The 23640-nt window shown below is 44.6% G+C and overlaps 1 protein-coding gene across 1 annotated transcript; it reads right to left on the bottom strand.

The window, feature by feature from the left end:
* Window positions 1–368: 368 nt before the first annotated feature.
* On the bottom strand, window positions 369–8592 carry CCKAR (cholecystokinin A receptor; the record flags this gene model as incomplete). The annotated part of the gene is made up of 5 exons (XM_082653430.1): window positions 369–901; window positions 1843–1970; window positions 4203–4464; window positions 7552–7803; window positions 8484–8592. 5 exons carry the CDS (start codon window positions 8590–8592, stop codon window positions 369–371), a joined length of 1284 nt encoding a protein of 427 aa, XP_082509556.1.
* Window positions 8593–23640: the final 15048 nt, after the last annotated feature.

Raw genomic sequence — 23640 nt, 5'->3', positions numbered from 1 at the left:
AAGCCCCACTTCTAAAGCTCAGTAGGGTCCGCATCCCAGTTTGAACACGTGCTTGGCAATTACACGTGCAGGAGGAGTCCTGTTGGACTCCTGTTACCGGCCTGTTGAGGTTTTTCGAATGGTGACTGGTATGGAAACTGCCTGCCTGGAGCTGCCTGGAAACCCAGCCCCGGCCCCGCCCTAGTAGTGTTCCCCTGGCACCCAGACGAAGGATGCCAAGCAGACAAGGAATAGTTCGCACTGGGGATGGCGCCTTCCTGCTCCTTCACTTCCCGCTTCCTCTTCCTCCTGCTTTCTTCTTTTTCTCCTTCTCTGCTGCCTCCCTCGGTCCCCGCTCCATCCTTTGGTGCTGGCGGCCAGGGCACAGCTCATGGGGGCGGGGCAGAGGCGCTGGCGTGGCTGTACGAGCGCCTGAACAGAGAGGCCCGGGTGGTCCTGCTCTCCACCTCCTCCCCCGCCTCCCCTCTCGCTCCTGGGGGACCAGGGTTGGGGCAGCAGGGGAACGTGGCCATGAAGCCGAGGCGGAACCGCTGGTTCATGAAGCAGTAGATGATGGGGTTGACGCAGGAGGAGGTGTAGGAGAGCAAGAGGATGAAGGAGATGGGGGTCCCGGAGAGGCGGCGCTCTGCAGAGGCGGTGTCAAAGGCCCGCCAGGCGTTGGCGCTGAAGATGGGCATCCAGCAGAGGAAGAAGAGAACCACGATGACCATGAGCATGCGGATCACCCGCTTCTTGGCCATCAGGTTGGCTGCGGGGCTGCTGCTCCTGATGCGGCTGAGCCTGCCGCCGCCGCTGCTGGACAGCTGCTGCAGCTCCAGCTTCCCTGGGTGCTTGGACCTCTGCAGGTAACACCCATCGCTGGCCTCGTATCTGCCGCTGCTGCCGGGGCTCGGCTTCCTTTCTGGATGGGCAAGGGACAACACTTATTTTTCGGGATGGGTCATGCCAGATGGAAGGCGTGGAACCCCTGCCCCCTGCATCAAGGGGCTAAACCACACTTGAACTGTACTATTGGGCAGGCGACCTCGGGCCTGGTTGACATGGGTAGGTATTGTTTACACTAGTCCTTTCCTTCAAATGAAAAGCTACTTAAAACTACTAAAATACTGTGTAGTATCTGATGTACATAATTTATAATAGTAAAATAATATTTTACATATGTAGATTATAGGGCTAAAGAACTGTTCAAGAATGAACAGGCACACTCTTCTTCCAGCTCCTCAGGGGGAAGTTTCCTGCTTGCTTGGGAAAGCTCCAGACTGCTTTTACTGTGAGGACTCTGCATAATGAGCAAAAACCAAAGAAGACCTTGAAGTTGTATAAGTGGTAAAGAGCTGAGTAAAGGGGTGGAGTGAGAACAGTGTGTGTGTAGGGGGGCGGCGAGTGATACCAACAAAGGTGTCAGGTAAGTTTCTCCGGCGAGTGGACTCTAATGAAAGGGGGGACGGGAGGCACTGTGGCAGCTGCAACAGGAGTGGAGGGGAGCAGAGAGGATGGCGCCTGGAATTATAATTTGCTTTGGTCGTGGAAGGCGGTCCATTTGTACGCAACAGCACAGAGAGCCTGGGACCCCCATGGGCCCTCGGCTTGTAATTGGGTGATGTGTGTATTATGTCATCTTATTCCACTCAGCACCCTTTTGAGAGGAATAATTTCTTCATTTTACAGATGAGGAATAGAGACACTGGGTCTCACGACTGTGCCTTAGGACACAGAGTCTCCTAAGAAGACTTTTGAAAACCTCTAATATACCCTATACACACTCTGGGTATATCCATTTAAGTTACAGAAAATAAGCGTTTGTAATCTTTTGGCATCAACATACAGCTAAGAGATAGTTACCTCGAGCAGACTTCTTCTGGCTAGCATCAAATTTTATACCCTGGTAAAGTTCCAGAGAGATTAATCCATATGCCACCATCATCACAATTCCAGGAATAAGAAAGAGGATGAGTAACAGGAAGGTGTGCCTAATAAAATAAAAAGCAATCCAATAACCAGCATCTCTAGCATTTCAAACTCAGATGGAATGGAATAAGCAGGGCTCATCTCCATTTTAATGAGTCTGAGGAAACACATTAATTACTAGTATTTAATATCTTTGGAAATTCCCCATCTGGAGAGTCAGTCATTAGAAGTTGTTTACTTCTTTTCTTTCAGATAAAGTCTCTTATGAAGGACTAGTTAAATGGAAAAGTTTGGTGTAAGTCTGTGCCTGAAACAAGTCTCCATTTAAAACAAATGAGAGCTTAAAGAAGAAAAAACAAACAAGCCAATGAGAGTAGGTGAATACCTCAATAAAACGGTTTCTGAAATAATAATAATAAGAGTTTACATTCATTGATGACTTATTCAATTTCAATATATTATATATATATATTACTATATCTAATTCCCATAATAACTTTTGAGGTAGGTACTATTAACATGATACCCATTTTACAAATGAGGAAACAGACTTAGAGACAATAAACAATTTGTCCAAAATGACACAGCTCGTGGCAAAGGTGAGATCTGAAGCCGAGCAATACAATTCTAGAACTCATGCTCTTAAACATCACAATATACCATTTGTTGACTTTATCGCAACAGAATCGTCTAATGCATAGGTAGCAATGATGGAAAACCTCCTTGGTTTTGCAAAATAAGCATTCTGGCTGTTCTGACCCGCTGGCACAGTGGCAAGCTCGTTCTAGTGCCTGGTGGGCCAGAGCTATGCTTTCTCTAAATATGTTTGATTCCTGAAGAATTGCAGCCTCCTTCTTTATGAGTCTGGCCCCTAAATCACTTTTGCAGTCTGGCATGTGTAAGATTACGCAATTAGGCCATAAAATTGTCAGAGGCTCACGGTGGCTGAGCCATTTCTCATTTCAATTGGACATGTTTTGATAAGAGTTCTTTTCGAATCTTGGAAAAGTCCCTCATTTGCAACATAACTCTTTTTGTGTGTACGCGTTACTTGGTTGAAATGAAAAAAAGGAAGGCAAAGAAAGCAGAAATTATCTCAGTTTTGAGCTATGTTTTTCTTAAATCCTTGTCTGAAGTTTCCAACATCTGTGTTATTTAGGGTTGGTTTCTATTGCCAGTTTTTTTCTATGTACAGCTCATATTTTCCCATTTATTCCCATGTCTAATACTTTTTAAAAAAAATTTATTTATTTATTTTTGGCTGTGTTGGGTCTTCTTTTCTGTGCTAGGGCTTTCTCTAGTTGCTGCAAGAGGGGGCCACTCTTCATCGGGATGCGTGGGCCTCTCACTACGGGGGCCTCTCTTGTTGTGGAGCACAGGCTCCAGACGCACAGGCTCAGTAGTCATGGCTCACGGGCCCAGTTGCTCCGCAGCATGTGGGATCTTCCCAGACCAGGGCTCGAACCCGTGTCCCCTGCATTGGCAGGCAGACTCTCAACCACTGCGCCACCAGGGAAGCCCTTGAGCCATTTTTAAATGTCTAGCTCCCTGCTTCTAAAACATGCTGGGAACTGGTAAACATAATGTCCTGTATTTGTGTAGCCTTTTAAAAGATATTTAGTGACATTTTCATAAACATGCTCTCATTTGAATCTCACATCCATCTAATGAGGTAGATAAAAAAAATCTTTATTCTTAAATCTTTGTGTAGATAAAGAACTTGAATGTCAGGGAGGTTATATGAACTTGTCCAATATCACCCACTAGTAAGCAAAGAAACAGGTACTAGAACCTTGCCTTTTTATTTCCAGTACAGTGTCCCGTGCAAATACCACAGCTGCAGCTCTAAGAAAAACCACGTGGGATTTGGAACTCATCCTCGGCTCTACCTCCAGTTCTTGGAAAATCAGAGCTCTTCCAGAAGCACACTGCATAGTGGTTAAGACCAGATGCTCTCTTATCTCTTCTAGGTTTGGGAACTTGAGTGACTTGCTTAACCTCTCCATGTCTCAGTTTCCTCTGTAAAATGGGGACAATAATAGTACCCACCCTATAGGGTTTTGAGAGGATTAGTTGAATTTTTATATATATATACATATATATATATAGCATTTAAAACACAGCACTCTAAGTGTTTGCAGTCACTGTTACTCTAGAAAGAGGTTAGAGTGAAACTTCTCGATAAGTCTCCAGGAGACTGATCCCCCCAGACACTGGACAATACATTCCAGTTTTTATTAAACCTGCAAAATTATATCGAGTTGTATTAAACAAATAAACCCATGCAGCCTTACCAGGACTGCTGCATGACATCATTTGGCAGTAGAAAGCGGCACATGTTCGCGGTCTGATTGTTATTTTTGGTAAAAGGCACCAAGTTGCTATAAATCGGGTACGGAGTCATGATGGTAAAGGAGAGGCACCAGGTAGCGGCAATCACCTTCAAAGCGTGGGATTTTGTCTGCCAGACGCGGGACTGTAAGGGTTTGCAAATTGCACCATATCTCTCCAGCGATATGGCAACCAGATTAAAGGTGGAGACACTCACAGAGGTGCCTGGAAAAGGAGCAAAGAAGCTGGTTACGCAGGCTCTGAAATCCAAGGTTTATTTGCACAATGAGCTTAAGCATACCTGATCTGCGCAGGTTTGATAGATAGCAGAGGGAAACGCTCAGAGGGTAAGAATATTGTGTGTGTATATCTAAAAAAAATGACTTATTCCCAGCTTTGTTCCCAAAACGATTTGAGGCAGGTAAAGAAATGTGTTTGCAAATACATCTTATTGCCAATTTTTAGATAAGTTTATTGAACTTTGATTACAACCAACTCCTTCCTAGGCTGAAGGCGCTCATTAATTAATAACCAAGTGGATGAAATATGTTCCTATTCCACAGAAGAGGTTCTGAGTGACCTGTAGAATAGCTTTAGTTTTGAGCGTGATCTGCATAGTTAAGTTGACCTTTTAACCCAATATTCTCAAGGACTGTGACCCTGAAAATTCAGTGGGGTCTGAGCTGGGAGCATTAAAACTCTTCCTGAAAATTTCTAGTACAGACTTTTTTTTAAAGATTTTTTTGATGTGGATCATTTTTTAAGTCTTTATTGAATTTGTTACACTATTGCTTCTGTTTCATGTTTTGGTTTTTTGGCCACAAGGTATGTGGGATCTTAGCTCCCTGACCAGGGATCAAACCCACACCCCCTGCATTGGAAGGGGAAGTCTTAACCACTGGACCACCAGGGAAGTCCCCAAACTGTTTTTAAGAGAGAAACATTCTAAGTTTCCAAATGGAGTGTTGAAAAATTACCTAGTGAAAAAGGAAGAAGGGGAAACTCTCCATATTATAACTAACGTTTTTCTCTGGGTGGAAGGACTAGGGCCTTTTTTCTCATTCTCTTTGCTTTCTGTATTTTGTAAAAGGAACATGCATCATCAGTGAGAAAGACGTCAAAACACCTCATTCAAAAGGATATACTTACGTATAGTCAAAAAAGCTTAATTTTCCTTATTTTTTGTATTTTGTGTGTGTACATACTTACTATAATCTCATATCCCCTTAAAATTCCCTTTAATTCTTCATCCATAAATTCAACTGATTCTTCTCTTATCTCTTACCATGATGGAGGAGTTCTTAGCCTGGGGCCTTTTGTGAAACTATGTATAAAAATATTCTTTTTCTAGGGAGAATATCCAGAGTATTCCTGAGAGACTTGAAGGAATCTACAACCCTGAAACCATTCTATAAGAACTTACGTCTGAGACAGGATTTGCTGTGTTTTATAGGACTTTACTCTAAGGAGTTGATGACATCTGAATTAGAGGGTACAGCCCCAAAGTCCTCAGAGTCAAGTCTGTACAATGGGTCCACTGTACTTATAAACCCACCAGCAGGCAAGCATTCTTTTTTTTGGCTCTGTATTAGGAGCTTAATGAGTGTTAACTATTAGAAACAGTATTGAGGAGAACATAAAATTAAGGGAAGAATTGAAATCACTGGAATCAGAAATCCAACAAAACCATTATGGTATTGCAAACACTTTCAGAATTATCTTGCTTTTCATTTTCTAGAACAGTCTGTCCTAGAAATTTTCAAGAAGAGTTTTAAGGCTCCTAGCTCAGACCCCAGCTATTTTAAAACAGTTTTGGTTGAGGTGAAACTTACATCACATAAACTTAATCATTTTAAAGTGAACAGTTCTGTGGCATTTAGCACATTCACAATGTTGTGCCGCTACACGAGCACTCTTTTTAAATCTCCTTCCACAAACCCCGGTTAAGATTATTAAGTATTATCATAAGATATATACAGACAGGTCTTGAAAGCCTAAAGCACTGAGATGTTGGTTATTATTATTGCGTCATTGTTTAACAATGATCCTTTTCATTTGTGAGTCGAGGACTGGACCCAGATTGACACTTTCTTGGCTATTTGTCCATGTCACGCAGATCAGTTATTCATCGTCATTTCGTCACTGCTGGATCCTGCTTCCTCAACTGGGAGAAATAAAGGCTTTTAAAGCTTTCCGGTCATTGAAGGCTGCCCTAGCCCAACTCAGCTCTGCGTATTTGGCCCAGCTTAGGTCAGAACAAACAACAACTCCTTCCTCATTCCCCGCCTCTCCTCCTCCTCTCCCAGCTAATTCTCAGAATGGGCAAGGGACAAAGCATTTTGGCAGACAGAGGGGACAAAGAGACATGTTTTGTTTCCGCCTTAGAAGAGCCACAACAGTTGGCAAAGCGAGGTCATGTACTCACCACTGTTGTGGCTACCGATCTGGGTTCAAGTCAGCTCTGTAGCTTACCACCTGTGTGTCCTTGGGCACATTATTAACCTCTCTGTGCCTCTGTTCCCTCCTCCGTGAAACAGGGAAGGATAACTGTATATTCTTTATAGGGTGGTTGGGAGATAAAATATGATCATGGAAGTAAAAACTCAAAGCAATTAGGAGAATATCTGGTGCTCAAAAAATGCATTCAAAAATATTAGCTCTTGTGACTTTTATTATCATCACCATCATTTTGATTGGCAAAGGCAGAGAGCTGCATATCTCAGCCAACCAGTGTCAGCTTAGTGACCCACAGGCTCTAGGAGCAAATTCAATTCCTCGTCTAGTGGCAGAGGTCTCTCTCTCTCTCTCTGTGCCTGAGATGGTCCCAGACCCTGGGAAAACAGTCTGGGAAGTGAATCCTGAGAAGGGAATCTAGACCTCTGATGAAACTTGTTTTCAAATAGTCCCTGTTCCCAAGGAAAGCCAGAGCAATGGCAGAAAGAGTCCTCTTCCAGCACCCTGGCCACCCCAAAAGCCATGCCTTGGGTTGGGTAGAGCTCAGAATACAATCAACGACCTCCAGGAAGGAACAGAACGGCTTGCATCTGTCTTACTTTCTAACAGAAGCAAGCAAAACCAACCTCTTCTGTGGCTTCTTACCAACTTATTCCACTTTGAGAAACTGACCCTTAAAACTGGGGACTGACTTCTGGGAAGTTATGAGGACTGACCCCTCATAAAGCCAGCTCCTCTGTTCTTACACCTAGCCCCACACAGACAGATGTTTCGTTTTGGCTGTTAAGGGTTGGGGAAGGTCTGGGGCTGAGCAGGGTCTGGGGCGAGCTCCAGAAATAGGCACCAGCAGCAACTCACCCATGAAGTAGGTGGTGGTCTTGCAGACAGCGCTCCCAAAGATGAAATCCTTGAGCAGGTTGGGGATGAGGTTGAACGGCATGCAGAAGAGGCAGAGCATGAGGTCACTGACAGCCAGGGAGAGCAGGAAGATGTTGGTGACCGTTCTCATCCTCTTGTTCCGAATCAGCACTGTAATGACCAGCGTGTTTCCCAGCACACTGAGCAGGAATATCAAGGAGTACAAGAGAATCTGCACGGCTGGCTGCCACTCTGAGAGGAGGAACGCGGACGAGGGATGGAGGTTATGAGAGCAGAATGTTAAAACCTAGCACGCGCACCAAGCACTTATTTCCTGCCGATTTTTTTTTTCAGGGGCGGACATCATTGAACCCAGCTCTCCCTGTACTTAACAATATTTTGCAGAAACAAAGTGAGGAGAGCACAGAGTGATTCAGTTGCTTCTAAAAGGTTGGTCTGTTAAAGGATCACTCACTCAGGGAACCACTTTTTCTTAAGAACAAAGCCCCCTCTAGTGAATAGTGATTGCTTTCTTTCCTAGCTGCTAAGCATTATTTCGCTATAATCACTTCTTCACACTGATTTCCCCCAAGAAAAGGCGACAGCTAGATTGTGACAGCACCTTTTCTGTGATGCTTGTAAGTTCAAGCTTTTACACTTGTCCTCTCTTCTGGCTCCACTTCAGGTCCTCCTCCCACTGCTTTTGTGCCCCCGAGTCCTGTACATTAATCCCAACTCTCCCCTGGGGAACAAGAAGAACATTGGACTCAATTCTGCTCTTTGATCTCTTATCCAAACTTCTGAACAGATGACTTTACCCAGCCTTGTCTCACGAGGACTTTGTTATATTTTTGCAGTCAGCCTTGCCTTTGCTGATTTCTTCCCCCAACTTAATAGTTTTCTGAATTAAAGTATCAGCCTCTGACACCTACCTTTGGAGGCATGGGGCTGATCCAAGCAGAAAAGCGTCTCGTTTTCGATCCCCAGTTTGCAGGGAGGCGTCGTGTTGCTTCCATTCAAGAGAAGGCTGTCCACATCCATCCTTGCTTTGCTGCTTTTCACCAAGCGCTGGCGAGCTGATGAACGGCTCACTCTCGGCTCATTCCTCTAATGACCGACTGGAGAGTTTCCCAAATGGAACCTGCCGTGGAGGGGCAAGGGGGTTGGGGGAGTGATTGCCAGGTGTGGGCTTCTGAAGCCATTCTTAAAGGCGACTGGAGTTCCACACACTCAGGCCAGCTGGGCAAGCATGTGCACTCCTGTCTTGGAAAGAGCAGCTGGTGCAAGGCAAGCCTGCTCCACCTTCCAGGCCCATCCCATTCCTGGGCCAGCCATGGGGCCCTGAGCACAGACAGCCTGATTGTAACTTAACCCTTCCTGGAGTGTCGCTGCTTTTCCACACACATGCCCACAGGTGTGGACACACACACACATGGACACATTACCTCTCTTCTCTGTATAGGAACCTGTCACCGTCCCAGACATAGGCAGAATAAAGCCCAAACTGGCCGTGTGAGACAGAAACAATTAACACAGTAACAGATACCATAATGCAGAGCATCAGGACTAAAGGACACGGAGGGACTGTGTTTCTACCTCCTTATATAAAAGCAGTTAGTGCCTTTTTAGCTTTGGACCCATGCCCAGCAGTGTGTGTGGATATAACTACCGGTTGTTAAGTTCTTACCAACCGCAGGGTTATTTCTCTGCCCTTGGAAACTGAAAGAAGGGGGGTACTTTGACTATAGGTACCTGGATTCTTATTACAGAAACACTTGAGTAAGATTTTCCATTCATTCATTTATTCACTCATCCATTCATTCAGCACATGTTCATTGAGAGTCAGCCGTTTGCCAGGTACTTTTCTAAACACATAAGCAGATAATGAATAAGATTATTTCAGATGTGTAAAGCACCACAGAGGAGGTGAAGCAGGAAGGCGTAATGGAGAGGGATGGATGGAGGGTGCTAATTTAGGCAGGGTCGTCAGGAAGGGCCTCCCGCAGGAGGGGTCTCTGATCAGAAAGCTAGATGGCAAGGAAGAGGAAAGCTTGTGCCGATCTGGAGGAAGCTGCTTCTAGGCAGCGGGAGCGGTCTGCTTGGCAGAGGTCACAGCAGGAGCAAAGGCCCTGAGGTGGGAATGAATTTGACCTGTTTGAGTTCAGTTAGAAGTAGGAATGAGGTGGGAGGTTAGGATAGAGAGGGGGACCTGGCCGGGAGCTCTGGGTTTTCTGTGAGGCTTTGTGGTGCCGGAAAACTCCTCCAGCCCTATTGTACACGTGCTCTCCTCAGTTGAGACCTTTGGGACAGCAGGTGACAGCAGAGGGCCCTGTGTTTCTCACATGTTGCTTGGCCCAGCTGAGACCTGGTCTAGACGCCTCTGGGACCCCTTGTGTTTTGACAGCTCTCTCAGTTGACAGAGCTACGTGTTATATATTTGCTGAATCCCTGCTGGACACAGATGAGCTAAGGGACATTTTCACCATCCAGGCTCAGTGGAGCTGGGAAGAGAGTGGTACCTCTGTTCTCTGAAACCATGAACAGCTCACGTTGAGGCACTTAGTCATAAGAACTAGAAATTCGAGGAATGTTGGAGAAGCTAACAGTCATTATTAAGAAGACAAGCTTTGGCATCAGACAGACCCAGGATCACATCCTGGCTTCACTGGTTACCTGCCGGGAAATACTGGGCAGGTTTCTTAACCTAAGGCTCATTTCCATCTTCTGTCAAATGGGGACCAAAACGACCTCATAGATATTTGTTATGAAGATTGATTGCCTCAGGACAGTGCCTGACACAGAAAAAGTGTTCCATAAATCACAGAGAATAGTAACTATTATTATTATTTTCCTTTTACACACAAGGAAATTGACTCAGAGTGGCCATGTGATTTGCTGGCGAGAACCAGCTGTGGATACCCCCTCACTGGCCGGCAGCCCCATCCTCACTCCTCTCCCTGCAGCATAGAGCTTTCTTCACTGTCCTAGTGTCCCATAGCCAGTTTGGAGCCAGAACCCGTGTCTCTGCCTGTCATTCCTGCCTCGGTTCCTGTTGCCTGAATCTTCTCATTCTGCAGACTGATACGGACCCTGCCCACTAGGAGGGGACCCTGTGCAATACTGTCCTGATTTGGAAAGGGATAAACATTCAGATTCTGAGCACTGGCTATAGCTAAATTTCACTGCACTGCTGTTCCCAGCAGCTGACTGCTTCAGCTGCTTTAAGTGGGCTGATATCACCGTCCATAGAGGGTGCTTCCTAAGGACGCGTTCCTCAGGCCCTTCGGCTGCGCTCCAGCCACTGTAGGGAACCTGCTGCTCAGGGTCCAAGAGCAGAGGGGCAGAGGGCTGGTGTCCACCTGCTCTAAACTGCAATGGAGCCCAATTTGGAGCGTTTCTCCTCCTTTCCTTCCTCCCTCCCTCCCTCCCTTCTTTCCTTCCTCCCTCCCTCCCTTCTTTCCTTCCTCCCTCCCTTCCTTCCTTCCTTCCTCCTTCCCTCCCTTCTTTCCTCCCTCCCTCCCTCCCTTCCTTCCTTCCTCCCTCCCTTCCTTCCTCCCTCCCTCCCTCCCTTCTTTCCTTCCTCCCTCCCTTCCTTCCTTCCTTCCTCCCTTCCTTCCTCCCTCCCTTCCTTCCTTCCTCCCTCCCTTCCTTCCTTCCTCCTTCCCTCCCTTCTTTCCTTCCTTCCTCCCTCCCTTCCTTCCTTCCTTCTTCCTTCCCTCCCTCCCTTCTTTCCTTCCTCCCTCCCTTCCTTCCTTCCTTCCTCCTTCCCTCCCTTCTTTCCTTCCTCCCTCCCTTCCTTCCTTCCTCCCTCCTTCCCTCCCTTCTTTCCTTCCTTCCTCCCTCCCTTCCTTCCTTCCTTTTTTCCTTTTATCCTTTCTTCCTCCTTTCCTGCCTTTCTATTCTGTTCTGTTCATCCATTGGCAGGAAGAAAGGGTGGAGTGCCCGACAGTGGGTCCTAGAAGTTTTGTAAACTCACAAGGAGTAACTGTGGCACATTGAGTGCTGTGCTTTACAAACTTTAGTGCAAATCTGATCACTTGGCTTAGTGGTTAAAAATTGGGGATTCCCAGGCTCCCTTCCCAAGGATCCTGATCCTTCAGCCCCGAGCCTGGGAATCTGCACTTTTATCCAGCATTCCTGGTGATTTGGAGGCCAGTGGTCACAGGATTACCTCTCAGGAAGCTCCCTGGAAGCTGGTAAGTGTGTGAGAACAGGTGTCAGATGGTGGGAACCTAAGCCTGAACTTCACCCCAGTTGTGAACATGAACAAATTACCTGACTTTTCTGAGTCTCAGCTTGTTCATCTGTAAAACAGGCATAATATAGCACTACCTCTAAACAAAGCAACTCATGGAAAGCACCTCGAAAAATGCCTAGAACACAGGGCTGGACTCTAATTGTTATTATCAGTGGATAAGAGTAATCCTGGGAATGCTCTGTTTATCCCCGTTATTATGGTCAGGATAAGGGTTTGTGTCTCCAGGACCTCAGCACAGTGCCTGGCATACAGTATGTGCTTGGGGAATGGGAATAAATAAGGAGTAAAAAATCAGGAGAGCCAATATTTCATTGCTTATTCTACCCTTCTATATCTCTATTACATCGGTTCTTTTCCTGGCCAGCTCTGGAGTTTTCAGTCTGACTTTCTGAGCCAGTGTTACCACAGAGTTAAATTTAAAAAGAGAGAATTCCAACAAGAGACATTAGGGCTATCAAGGGGAGAGCTGATGCATTTTTCAGGGCGTTAGCCGTTACTTCGTTCCTCAGCACGCATTTATCGAATACCTTCTAAGCGCCAGGCAAGGTGCCAGGTGCTGGGGATAAGCCATGAACCAAGTGGATGGAATCCTGCCCTTGGGAAATTCTCCGTGCACTGTGAGAGGCAGGCGATAAACAGATGGGGCAAAATAAAAGTAGCCTTTTCGGGCTTCCCTGGTGGCGCAGTGGTTGAGAGTCCACCTGACGATGCAGGGGACACGGGTTCGTGCCCCGGTCCGGGAAGATCCCACATGCCGTGGAGCGGCTGGGCCCGTGAGCCATGGCCGCTGAGCCTGCGCATCCGGAGCCTGTGCTCCACAACGGGAGAGGCCGCAACAGTGAGAAGCCCGCGTACCGCAAAAAATACAAAACAAAACAAAACACAAAAAAGTAGCCTTCTCGCCTTGGAGCCCTACCTTCTGACTGAGCACAGGCCCAGGAGAATTGATAAAAATTTACTAAACTGAGTTGAAATGGTTTAAGTGCCTCCCCTCTCTCCGAGCCACAGAGTTTGGGTGTCTCCTGCAGTCCCCAAAGCCCCGTGGGTACTGAGGACATCTGGCAAACGCTCCCCACTAGGAAGACAGAACATGAGCAATCCTGATGGACCCCTGGATAAAGAAATTGGTAGCTGTTCCCCAAACCATTCTCCATCTTAAGAAACAATTGTTCTAAAACACATAAAAGATTTCTTTGGCTATTTTTCCTCATTATAACATGAATCATATGCTCATGATTCATGTTATGCACATCATTTAAATAAAGAAAAATAGATAAGTAAAAATATTATACAAATACATTTCAGAGCCCCACATGATTTATCCTCAGAGAATCACAGTCCAGAAGCCAGAGGTAGTTAACAGGTAATGGTATGTTGCAGGATTCTCAATTCTTAGGGCAGCCTGACATTTCTTCAAATGATCTTGCCTCCCCTCTGCAATTTTTCCCCTCTCTGCTCCTCAAAATGTCACTCTCTAAATTCCTTATTCCTCATTCTCTTTCTAAACTCACCCAGACTGCTGCCTACTAGGGTTTTTCTCTTTTCCTCCCTGTAACCATCTCAAATTTCTGGAAGAGCCTGACTGGGACTCCTCTCCCTCCTCATCCTGCACTGGTCACGTAGGGGTTCCTCAGGAGGGTAGATGCCCTGAGCCCCGCTGCCCTCAGAGGCTTGTGTGCAACCCCCTCTGAAGTCCTTCTCCCACTGGCTGCCCTTCTTGAGAAATCATATTGGATCCTTTCTGACAAGTGAAAAACCCCTCCTTGCTACAGAGGAGGGCAGACATCATGTCTGTGTCTGATAAGGCTGTCACTTAACAAGTCATGGCTGAGTTTGGGCAGGTAGCTTTGCCTCGGTCTCCATTTCCTCACCTGTAAAATGGGTTAACAGAGGTAACACCTACCTCAGAGAGCTGCTGGGATATTACATGTCACAGTGTGTGTAAAGCACACAGCAGAGTGGTTGGCATGTCATAAGGGCTCAGTAAATAACAATAATGATAGCAATAGTAATAATAATAATAATATACCATGTTTCATGTTGATAGGAACATTAAAATCATCCTTAATACCACTGCCTCAAGATAGACGTTTGTTTGTTTGTTTTTAAACATCTTTATTGGAGTATAATTGCTTTACAATGGTGTGTTAGTTTCTGCTTTATAACAAAGTGAATCAGTTGTACGTATACATATGTCCCCATATCTATTCCCTCTTGCGTATCCCTCCCGCCCACCCTCCCTATCCCACCCCTCTAGGTGGTCACAAAGCACTGAGTTGATCTCCCTGTGCTATGCGGCTGCTTCCCACTAGCTATCTGAGAGAGTGGCATGGACATATATACACTACCAAAGATAGACGTTTGTTAAAGACTTGGTAGCTCTCCTTCCAGCCTTTACCTCTAATCACAGTTCATAAAAAGCAAATTTGAACTCCTACTTTATATACAGTATTCATCCTACTTACCACTTTTTGAAAATGTACTTTTAAGATAGAATTTTCTCTCAAAATGAGAAATATGGTTTTTGTAGGGTTCTGGAAAATGTATTTATTTTTTTTTAATTTAGACAAGAAAGTAAAAAAAAATTACAGTTGCATCAGCCAGAGAGTTTGAAAAGTGCTTTACACATATACTGTTTCGTATATTCATTATTTTCACTTAGTATTTTTTCATCATCCTGTTTCGGTACTTCTCTATGGTATTATTTTTAGGGATGGCTATAATTTCATTCAGAACACGTACTCCAAATGACTAAAGTATTTCCATACAGTTGGGTACTTAGTTATTATTTGTAGCCTTCTGCTTTTATAAGTGACACTGTAGTGAACACTTGTGCATATATGTATTTTGAGGCATTTGATGTACATTGGCAACCTCGGGGCTGCCATCAGTACCACTCCAAGGGCAGCGCTCACGTTGAATGCACTGTCACTGCCACTTGTTAGAGCTGCCAATGAACGACGCCTGGCACTGGTGGCCTGAGGCCTGGGCACATAGCTTTCTAAAGGATCAGACTCGTTTATAAGGCTGCTGCTTATTAGTACTGGTTTATTATCCTTTTATCAGCATTTGATATTATGAGTTCACATTTTCAGTTTGCTAATTTAATCATTGAAAAAAAGCACCTCGTGGTTGCTTTAATTTGCACTTTTTCTTTTAATTGAAGTATAGCTGATTTACAATACTACATTAATTTCAGATGTATTACATAGTGAGGCAATACTTTTATAGATTATAATCCCTTTACACTTATTTTAAAATATTGGTTATATGCCCCGTGTTGTACATTACATCCTTGTATCATATTTATTTTCTACCTAGCAGTTTGTACCTCTTAATCCCCTACCCCTATCTTGCTCCTCCCCCTATCCTTTTCCCCTCTGGTAACCACTAGTTTGTTCTCTGTATCTGTGAGTCTGTTTCTGTTTTGTTATATTCATTTGCTTGTTTTATTTTTTCAGATTCCACATGTAAGTGAAAACCTACAGTGTTTGTCTTTGTCTGACTTATTTCACTTAGCATAATGCCCTCCAGGTCCATCCATGTTGTTGTAAATGGCAAAATTTCAACCTTTTTTTATGGCTGAGTACTATAATTTGCATGTCTTTTATTACCAAAGATGCTGCATATTTTCCATGGGTTTGTTTACTAGTTGTATTTCTTCTGTCACTTATGTAAACCCAGGATAAGCCAGAGCATTTTTTATGAATTATTTATGTGCTCTGTCCATTTCTTTGTTCAATCACCAAATATTTATTGAACACCTAGTACTTGGCAGGAACTGATGTAGGTACTGTTCACAGCAGTGAATAAAACAAAGTCCCTCTGCTTACTGAGCTCCCATCCTCGTGAGGGACGCACAAAAAACATAGAAATAAATAGAGCACATAATATCGGATAGTGATAAGTGCTATGCAGGGAAACAAAGCCAGATTAGGGGATGGAGAGTGATGGGTGACCAGAGAAGGCCTTCCTGAGGAGGTGACATTTGAGCAGAGATCAAAATGAATTGAGGGAATGAGTCTCATGACTATCTGGGAAAAGAACATTCCAGACGGGGTATTATTTGTCATCCTAAAATGTTTTTCTCATCACTTGATAGGAATCCTACCTAAAGAGATGACAGCGATATTTAATTTACAATTTACTGTCATAAACTGCTGTGTGTAGCACAAACTGCTTCCCTTCCCCCCCTTCTTATATAGTCATTGAAGCCCCAATTTTTAATTGGGTGCGTGGCTGCCTAGAATTAATGTTATATATTTCCATTCTCCTTTGCAGCTAGATGTGGCTGTATGCCAAGGTCTGGCCAATGAGAAGTAGGTAGAAATGAATATACAGCTCCTGAGAAGTATCTTTACAGAGAAGGAGCATACCATTTTCTTTCCTTTTCATCCTTCCTCTGACTAGAATGAAGATGTGAGCACTGGAGCTGGAGCAGCCACCTTGTACCCCGAGGTGGGTGCCAAGAATTGAATATAGCAGAAACCTGGATACTAATAGAAACCTAGATTCCTGGTGGTCTTAAAATTTATATACTAGCCAGACCTGGACAGCTTACCTCCCATCTTCATTTATGTGAGAAAGAAAAATAAATTTATTTTATTAAGCCAGTGTTATTTTGGGTTTTCTGCCACTTGCAACCTAATCCTAACTGAAACAGTGTGAACTAGAGTCTGCATATTTAATTTCTGATCTAGTCTCACACGATTCCTCAGTTGCACTCAGGATGCATCATGATAGCAGTCACCTCACCGACTGGGCTTGCCAGCATGTCTGACTCCTTCCCACCTAATCAGGGTTTACCATTCTTCAGGGCCCAACTTCATCCCATCTCCAAGCAGCCTTCTCCAGCCCTCATGGCTCTGCCTTTTCTTTTTTTGTGTGTGCGGTACGCGGGCCTCTCACTGTTGTGGCCTCTCCCGTTGCGGAGCACAGGCTCCGGACGCGCAGGCTCAGCGGCCATGGCTCACGGGCCCAGCCGCTCCGCGGCATGTGGGATCTTCCCGAACTGGGGCATGAACCCGTGTCCCCTGCATCGGCAGGCGGACTCTCAACCACTGCGCCACCAGGGAAGCCCTTTGCCTTTTCTTTTAACTGCCACAGCCTTTCCCACTGATCCCACCCATTGGGACTTAATCAAATTGCCTTATTCTTTCTCAGGTTGAAGATAAATTTCGTCCCATTATTTCATCTCTCCATCTCCACTGCTCTACCCCAGTCCACGTGACCCATAACTGATGTTCCTACTTTCCCTATGACTTCTCCTATCCCTTCTCCATGCAGTAACCTGAGCCGTGGTTTCAAAACATAGACCAGGGGCTTCCCTGGTGGTGCAGTGGCTTCATCTTACATCCGCATGGCTTCATCTTACACTATTCCCCACCCACTCCCCAACTCTGTGTGCGCCGACACACTTTCTCCTCCCTCCAGTGCCACACTCCTGGTCCACTCTCTTTCCCACAGTGTTTGCCCACATTGTTCTCCTGTCCGGGCTTTTCTGCCTGCCTGTTATCTCACCCTCACTTACCCCTACCCACTGATGCCACCTTCACAGGGAATTCTCCCCTGGACCCAGACTAGTTTTCCTGTTGGATGTTCATACAGCCTGCAGGACTCTTCTTTCACTTACTATGTACTTACATAGCACTTACTGTAGTTTTGAATGTTACATTTGTGTGATTGTGTGGTCATCATCTGTCTCCCCATTAGCCTGATGTTCTGCGAAGACAAGGGCTGTGTCTGTTTCGCACATCACTATAGTAACTCCTCAGTCGAAGTGTCCAGGACCATTCCTCGTAAAACCTCTAGGAAGTAATAATTATCTATTACTATAATTTCGTTTGGCAGATGAGGAAGATAAGCCACAAAGAGACTGGAAATGCAACATCAGTGTTCAGCCCCAAGTAGGACTGGGGCCAACATCTACGCTTGTTTCATGACACGACTACAGTATAAATACCACCTAACGATTCTCAGAGTCTTATGGCAAAAGAGACCAACAACTGACCGACTCCCACCCCGTCTGGTCCTCAGCACTGTTGTGGATGGGCTGTGAGTCTTTAAGACCCAAGGATATGACTCTCAGAATGGAATTTCACAGTGATGACAGACACTGGGCGAGACACATCGGGGCAGAGGATCTGGCAACCTGAGAGTCAGCAGGAAGACAGAATTAGCTTAGAACTTTCCCACTCTTCCTTAGGGTCTCCAAGGACCACTCAGAGCAGGACATCAAGGGATGAACATGCCAGGACCCCTCCATGTGTCTTTACTGTGCCATCTCCATTATCTGGCCTCAGTTGGGTTCCACCCTTGACCTTCATGACTCTGAATATCCAGATCCTAATTCGTAAAGTACTGACTATAATAGGAAGCTCACAGGCTCATATGAAGATTCCGTGGGATAGGGTACGTGTGTGAAAGTTCTGTCTGAACTCTAGAGAAGTGTGTGAGTGATACAAGCACCATTTACTGAGCATGAACCCTCCTTTGGGTGCTTTATTCTGCCATTTCTATTCCTCACCCAACCTTGTGAGGTGGCTTTAATTATCCCATTTTACCAATGAGGGACTCAGAGTTCCAGGAAATAGACCTGCTGCCCCACCACGGAGCATCCTCCAGTTATGTGTGGGAGTCCTCAGAGCAAGGCTCAAGGGCACCTGCACACCATTCTCTTAGCTACCATTCCTTCCTCATGTCTATCATTTTATCTCCCACCCTGGATCTCACCATGGGCATGTACTACCCTTGCAGCCACAGGCTATGGAAAAGACACTGGCTCCATATATTCCCATAGTGGCCAGTCCTTGGGCAGAGGTGGCGACCGAGCACCCAAATGGGCCAGAACCTCAGAAAGCCTCCTGTGAAAAGTGTTCCATCCGCCCCAGTCCCCAAATCCCGTCCAAAGGCCACCCTGACCCTCCATCTCCCCATCTCCCGCTCTCTTGCTCTGCTCCTCAACCAAAAGCCTTTCTCCCCCCTGAGTTAAAAGACCACAGCCCCCAGGGACTTCCCTCGTGGTCCAGTGGGTAAGACTCCACGCTCACAATGCAGGGGGCCGAGGTTCGATCCCTGGTCAGGGAACTAGATTGCGCATGCACGCCACGACTAGGAGTCTGCGTACTGCAGCTAAGAAGCGCTCATGCTGCAACGAAAATCCCGTGTGCCGCAACTAAGACCCAGCACGGCCAAAATAAATAAATAAATATTAAAAACAATAAAGTCAATCCCAAGGTTTTTTTTTTTTAAAAATGGAACACAGCCCCCAGAGATATCAGTGGCTGTGAAGAGCTGGATGTGCCTCCTGGGTGGTGGAAAGTCTGTGTCCCAACTCTGCCAGCCAAATGTCCTATTCCATTATTATTATCATCATTCAGTAAGATGTCCCAGTTACTCCAGGACAAGGCTGCTGCACACCATTAGGTCACTAACAACTCCAGGTTCACATGGCTCAGAGGTGCGGGGAGCCATCAACACTGCTCTTACAGGGACCTCTCAGAGAGGTGTGCCTGCTGGCATCTGATCCACCCACATGTCCACTTGCTATCTGGGGACTGTAACAGCTACTGAATCCATTAACTGGACTAAAAATGAAAGCAGTTGGAAGCACAAGTGGCTTGAAATGTTTAAGCACCATAATGCTGATCTGGCTTCATTACTGCCAAAAGTAGGGTCAGAACAGAACTCTTGATCTCAGCCCCCTTCATGGCCCAATACATTAAAGGAGAAATGTCAGATTTAAGGATTAAAAAATATGATTTCTCTGCCTGTCAATAATAAAAGCTTGGATTTGAAATTCGGTTGTCTTAGAAAGGTACTAACAGAGTACTTACGGCACCTAAGCACCCAGGCTCAGAGCTTATAATTCACCTTCCTTCCAGCTCCACGAAGTGGAGGGGGCATGGGGTCTGGGCTCCTTGAGGTCAGGGCCCCCTCGGCCACTTTTTGCTGCAATTATATCTCCAGCTGTTCCTGCAATATCTAGTGCATTGTAAGCATTCACTAAATGCTTGCTGGGTAAATGCATGAACAGATGGGAGGATTGATGTCATTGAATGTCATTTTATCATTCTTATAGACAGAAGAAAATTTTAGATTCTGACACTGTGAGATTTTCCAGACTGGATGGCATCGTCTTCCTTATTTTACTTGTGATATAACTGTTTAGAGAACTCAAGTCTCTTGAATGAAGGACTTTTTCGAAGCCATTAATAATATAGCAGCAACAATGAAAGTAATAATAATACCTAACATTGATTGACTTCTGTTTCATGAGCTTTATAAACATTGACTCTTATAATCCTCATATAACCCCTGAGGGAGGAACTACTATGACCCCCATTTTCTGGAGAGGCTGAGTAACTTTCCATAAGACCACAACAGAAAAGAAACATGTTCCACTAGGGCTGTTCATGACTTTCTTTGGGTCATAAATCCTCCTTAGGAATCCAACATTATGAGTTTCCACCTAAGGAAAAATGTGCACTCCTCAAAACATACACTACCGTGCACAGTTTCAGCAAGTGCATGAACCTGCCAAAATCTATTCATAAACCATAGGTTAATAGCCAGTGTGACAATAACCTTAGGTTTTGGAATAAGACACACCTGGTTTCTTTCTCTTTTTTAAAAGTAATAATTGTTAATTAAGAACTAATACTGGGGACTTTCCTCGTGGCGCAGTGGTTAAGAATCCACCTACCAATGCAAGGGACACGGGTTCGAGCCCTGGTCCAGGAAGATCCCACATGCTGCAGAGCAACTAATCCCATGTGCCACAACTACTGAGGCCACGTGCCACAACTACTGAAGCCTGCACACCTAGAGCCCGTGCTCTGCAACAAGAGAAGCCACCGCAATGAGAAGCCCACGCACCGCAGTGAAGAGTAGCCCCCGCTCGCCGCAACTAGAGAAAGCCCGCACACAGCAAAGAAGACCCAAAACAGCCAAAAAAAAAAAAAAAAAAAAAAAAAAAACCCCTAATACTGAAGTACATGTTCTTTAGTGAAAATCCAAACATTAGAGGTAATATCTAAATTCCTTTTGACCAGTTAATTCCAGGACCCTTCTTAGAAGTAACCATCTTATCAGTTCACTTTATATCCATTTTCTATACATTAAATACCTATCTATGTACCCATGGAAATTACTTGGTATGGTTGCATGTTACTGAGGAGTTTACAAAAATGATATTGTATTGCATCTTTTTTTCCTGCAACTTGCTTTTCTTTACTTAAGGATCATCAGAGTTTTTCAGCCTATATAGATCTGCTGTATCCTTTAAGCGACTGCATAGTACTCCACAGTGTGGACACATTACACTATCACCATTTTCTTATTAAGTGACTTTAGATTGTTTCTAGATTTTTGCTCTTGCAGACAAAGCCACGGTGAACACTTTTATACATACTTCTCAAGCATGTGAGCAGGTATTTGTCTTGAAGAACACCAAAAGTCTGGGATTGCTGGGTCATAGAATATGTGTATTTTTTTTTTTTTTTTTTTTTTTTTTGCGGTATGCGGGCCTCTCACTGTTGTGGCCTCTCCCGTTGCGGAGCTCAGGCTCGGGACGCGCAGGCTCGGCGGCCATGGCATGTGGGATCTTCCCGGACCGGGGCACGAACCTGTGTCCCCTGCTTCAGCAGGCGGACTCTCAACCACTGCACCACCAGGGAAGTCCTGCGTTTTTAAAATATAAACAAAACCACCAAATTTCCCTGGAAAATGATGCTGTCAATTTGTACCCCTTCCAACAATGTACACAATCCATTATTTATCCACATTCAACCATTACTTTTACCAATCAGTCCAGTTTTCCCTAATCCGATAGGGGAAAAAAGGTATTTTGTTTTATTTTGCATTTTTGATTACTAGTGATGTTCAGCAGCTTTTTGTATTCTACTGATCATTTGTATTTTTTCTTTTGTGAATTACCTGCTCATTTTTCTATGCATTTTCGTCTTGCCATTGATTTATGAGCTCTCTCTCATATTCTGATACTAAACATTTATTAACTAATGTTACAAATATTTTCTCTCCATCTGTTTCTTGTGCTTGTAATTTACACACCTGGATTAAAATCCCGGCACTAACACTGATTTCTGTATGACTTGAATAAATACTTACTCCTATGAGCCTGAGAGTCCTCAGCTGTGAAATAGAAGTAGCATTTACCTTTAGGGTTGTTGTTAGGATTAAATGAGATAATGACTATAAAATGCTTGACTCAGTACCTGGCACAGAATAAGTGCTCAAAGGTAATTAATGTTATTATTATTATTCATTGCTAAGCTTTAAAAGATTCCCCCATGTTTGAGCTAAAATAATGCCTACCTTCAACTTTTACCCAGTGGTTTCAGACCTACAGGAAAACAAAAATGAAAGTTTGAAAGATCTTTTAGGATGAATGGTAGAAAAAACATCACATCTGACTTTAGTTTATAACTTCTATTATAGCTCTGTTTTATTTTCACTTCCAGCCAATGTTGAAGAAATCTAATTGTTAGCACAGCAAGGGAAAGCCTGAACAGAAGTAAAAATTGAAAAAAATGTTTCAAGCAAATTTATAAAAACATTTTTCATAACAGCTTGGAAAGGTGTACAGACATTCTGTCTTCTCCCTGCTATAACATTACCTACAACATCATTGTTCTTAAAACCACCCATTTGTTCCTAAAGATCAAACAGCTCCTTCTGAATCTAATCATCATAAGACTTTTTGTATAACTTTGCTCTACAGGTCACAGACCGCCTCATGAACTTGATTCCCCCGTAAGCTTCTAGAATAGGTAAGACAGGAAGAACTCTGCCCCTCCAAACTTCCAAATAAGGAAACAGAGGCTCTGAGGCAAAGCCATCTCTGACTTTCCCAGTCTGACTTGGAGTCCCCTCCTAGGCACCTCCATCCCATCATGTACCTACCTCTATCAAACCACCTTCAAGTCAGGTATATATGTCTTGGTTTCCTTCACTAAATGAGTTCCTTGTGAGCAGAAACTCTACCTTCTGTCTGTGCATCCTTAATCCCTGCCTAGCATGAATGCATAGATAACAGATGGATTAATTGATGGATGGATGAATGTATGTCATACCTGCTAAAAAGTGGTACCCAGGTCTCCATAAGCCATACAGAGCATTTCTTTTTTAGATGTATTAACAAAATTTTTTAATGTCTTAAATGATCATACAGTACAGTAGACTTTGGGGGGAGTGCGTATATAGAGCTCTATGAATTTTAGGACATGTATAGATTCACATACTCGCAGCCACAATCAAGTGACAGAACTGTTCGATTGCCACTAAAAACTCCCTTGTATCACCCTTTATAGCCACACCCTCCCCAACCCCTGGCAACCACTCGTCTATTCTCTATCACTAGCATTTTGTCTTTCCAGAATGTTGTACAGACCATAGAGAGCATGCTCTGTAAGGCACTGAATATTCTAGAGCTTAACTTTGGTGTTGCAGCTGCTCCCTCAGATATTTACCTTGCTATCCCCTTGGCCGCTTCCTGCTCCTGTCTTATTGGCAATTTGCCTCTCTTGCAGGAACTGACTTTTCGGCCCGTCTCAGGCTGCTCTCATTTCCGGCTGCATTGAGTCTCTCATATTTTGAGCTTTCCAGATCCACTGAGGGGCTTTATTTATTATTAACATTTTCCACACTGTGTCTGTGCCCTGGATGTCTTTCTTCTTCGCGTTATTAAAACTGGATATGTTAACACTAGGTGTTTTCATCTTTATTAATATACTGAAAAACAGCTTGTTTGTTATAATTTCATCTTCCCAGGACTCAGGGGTGAGTCCTTGGGTGCTGCGTCAGAGGGCAGA

Source organism: Grampus griseus, assembly GCF_964374135.1.
Source record: "Grampus griseus genome assembly, chromosome: 4".
Classification (NCBI taxonomy): Eukaryota; Metazoa; Chordata; class Mammalia; order Artiodactyla; family Delphinidae; genus Grampus; species Grampus griseus.
Note: the sequence above shows the minus strand (reverse complement) of the source record. Positions and strands in the feature narration are given on the sequence as shown.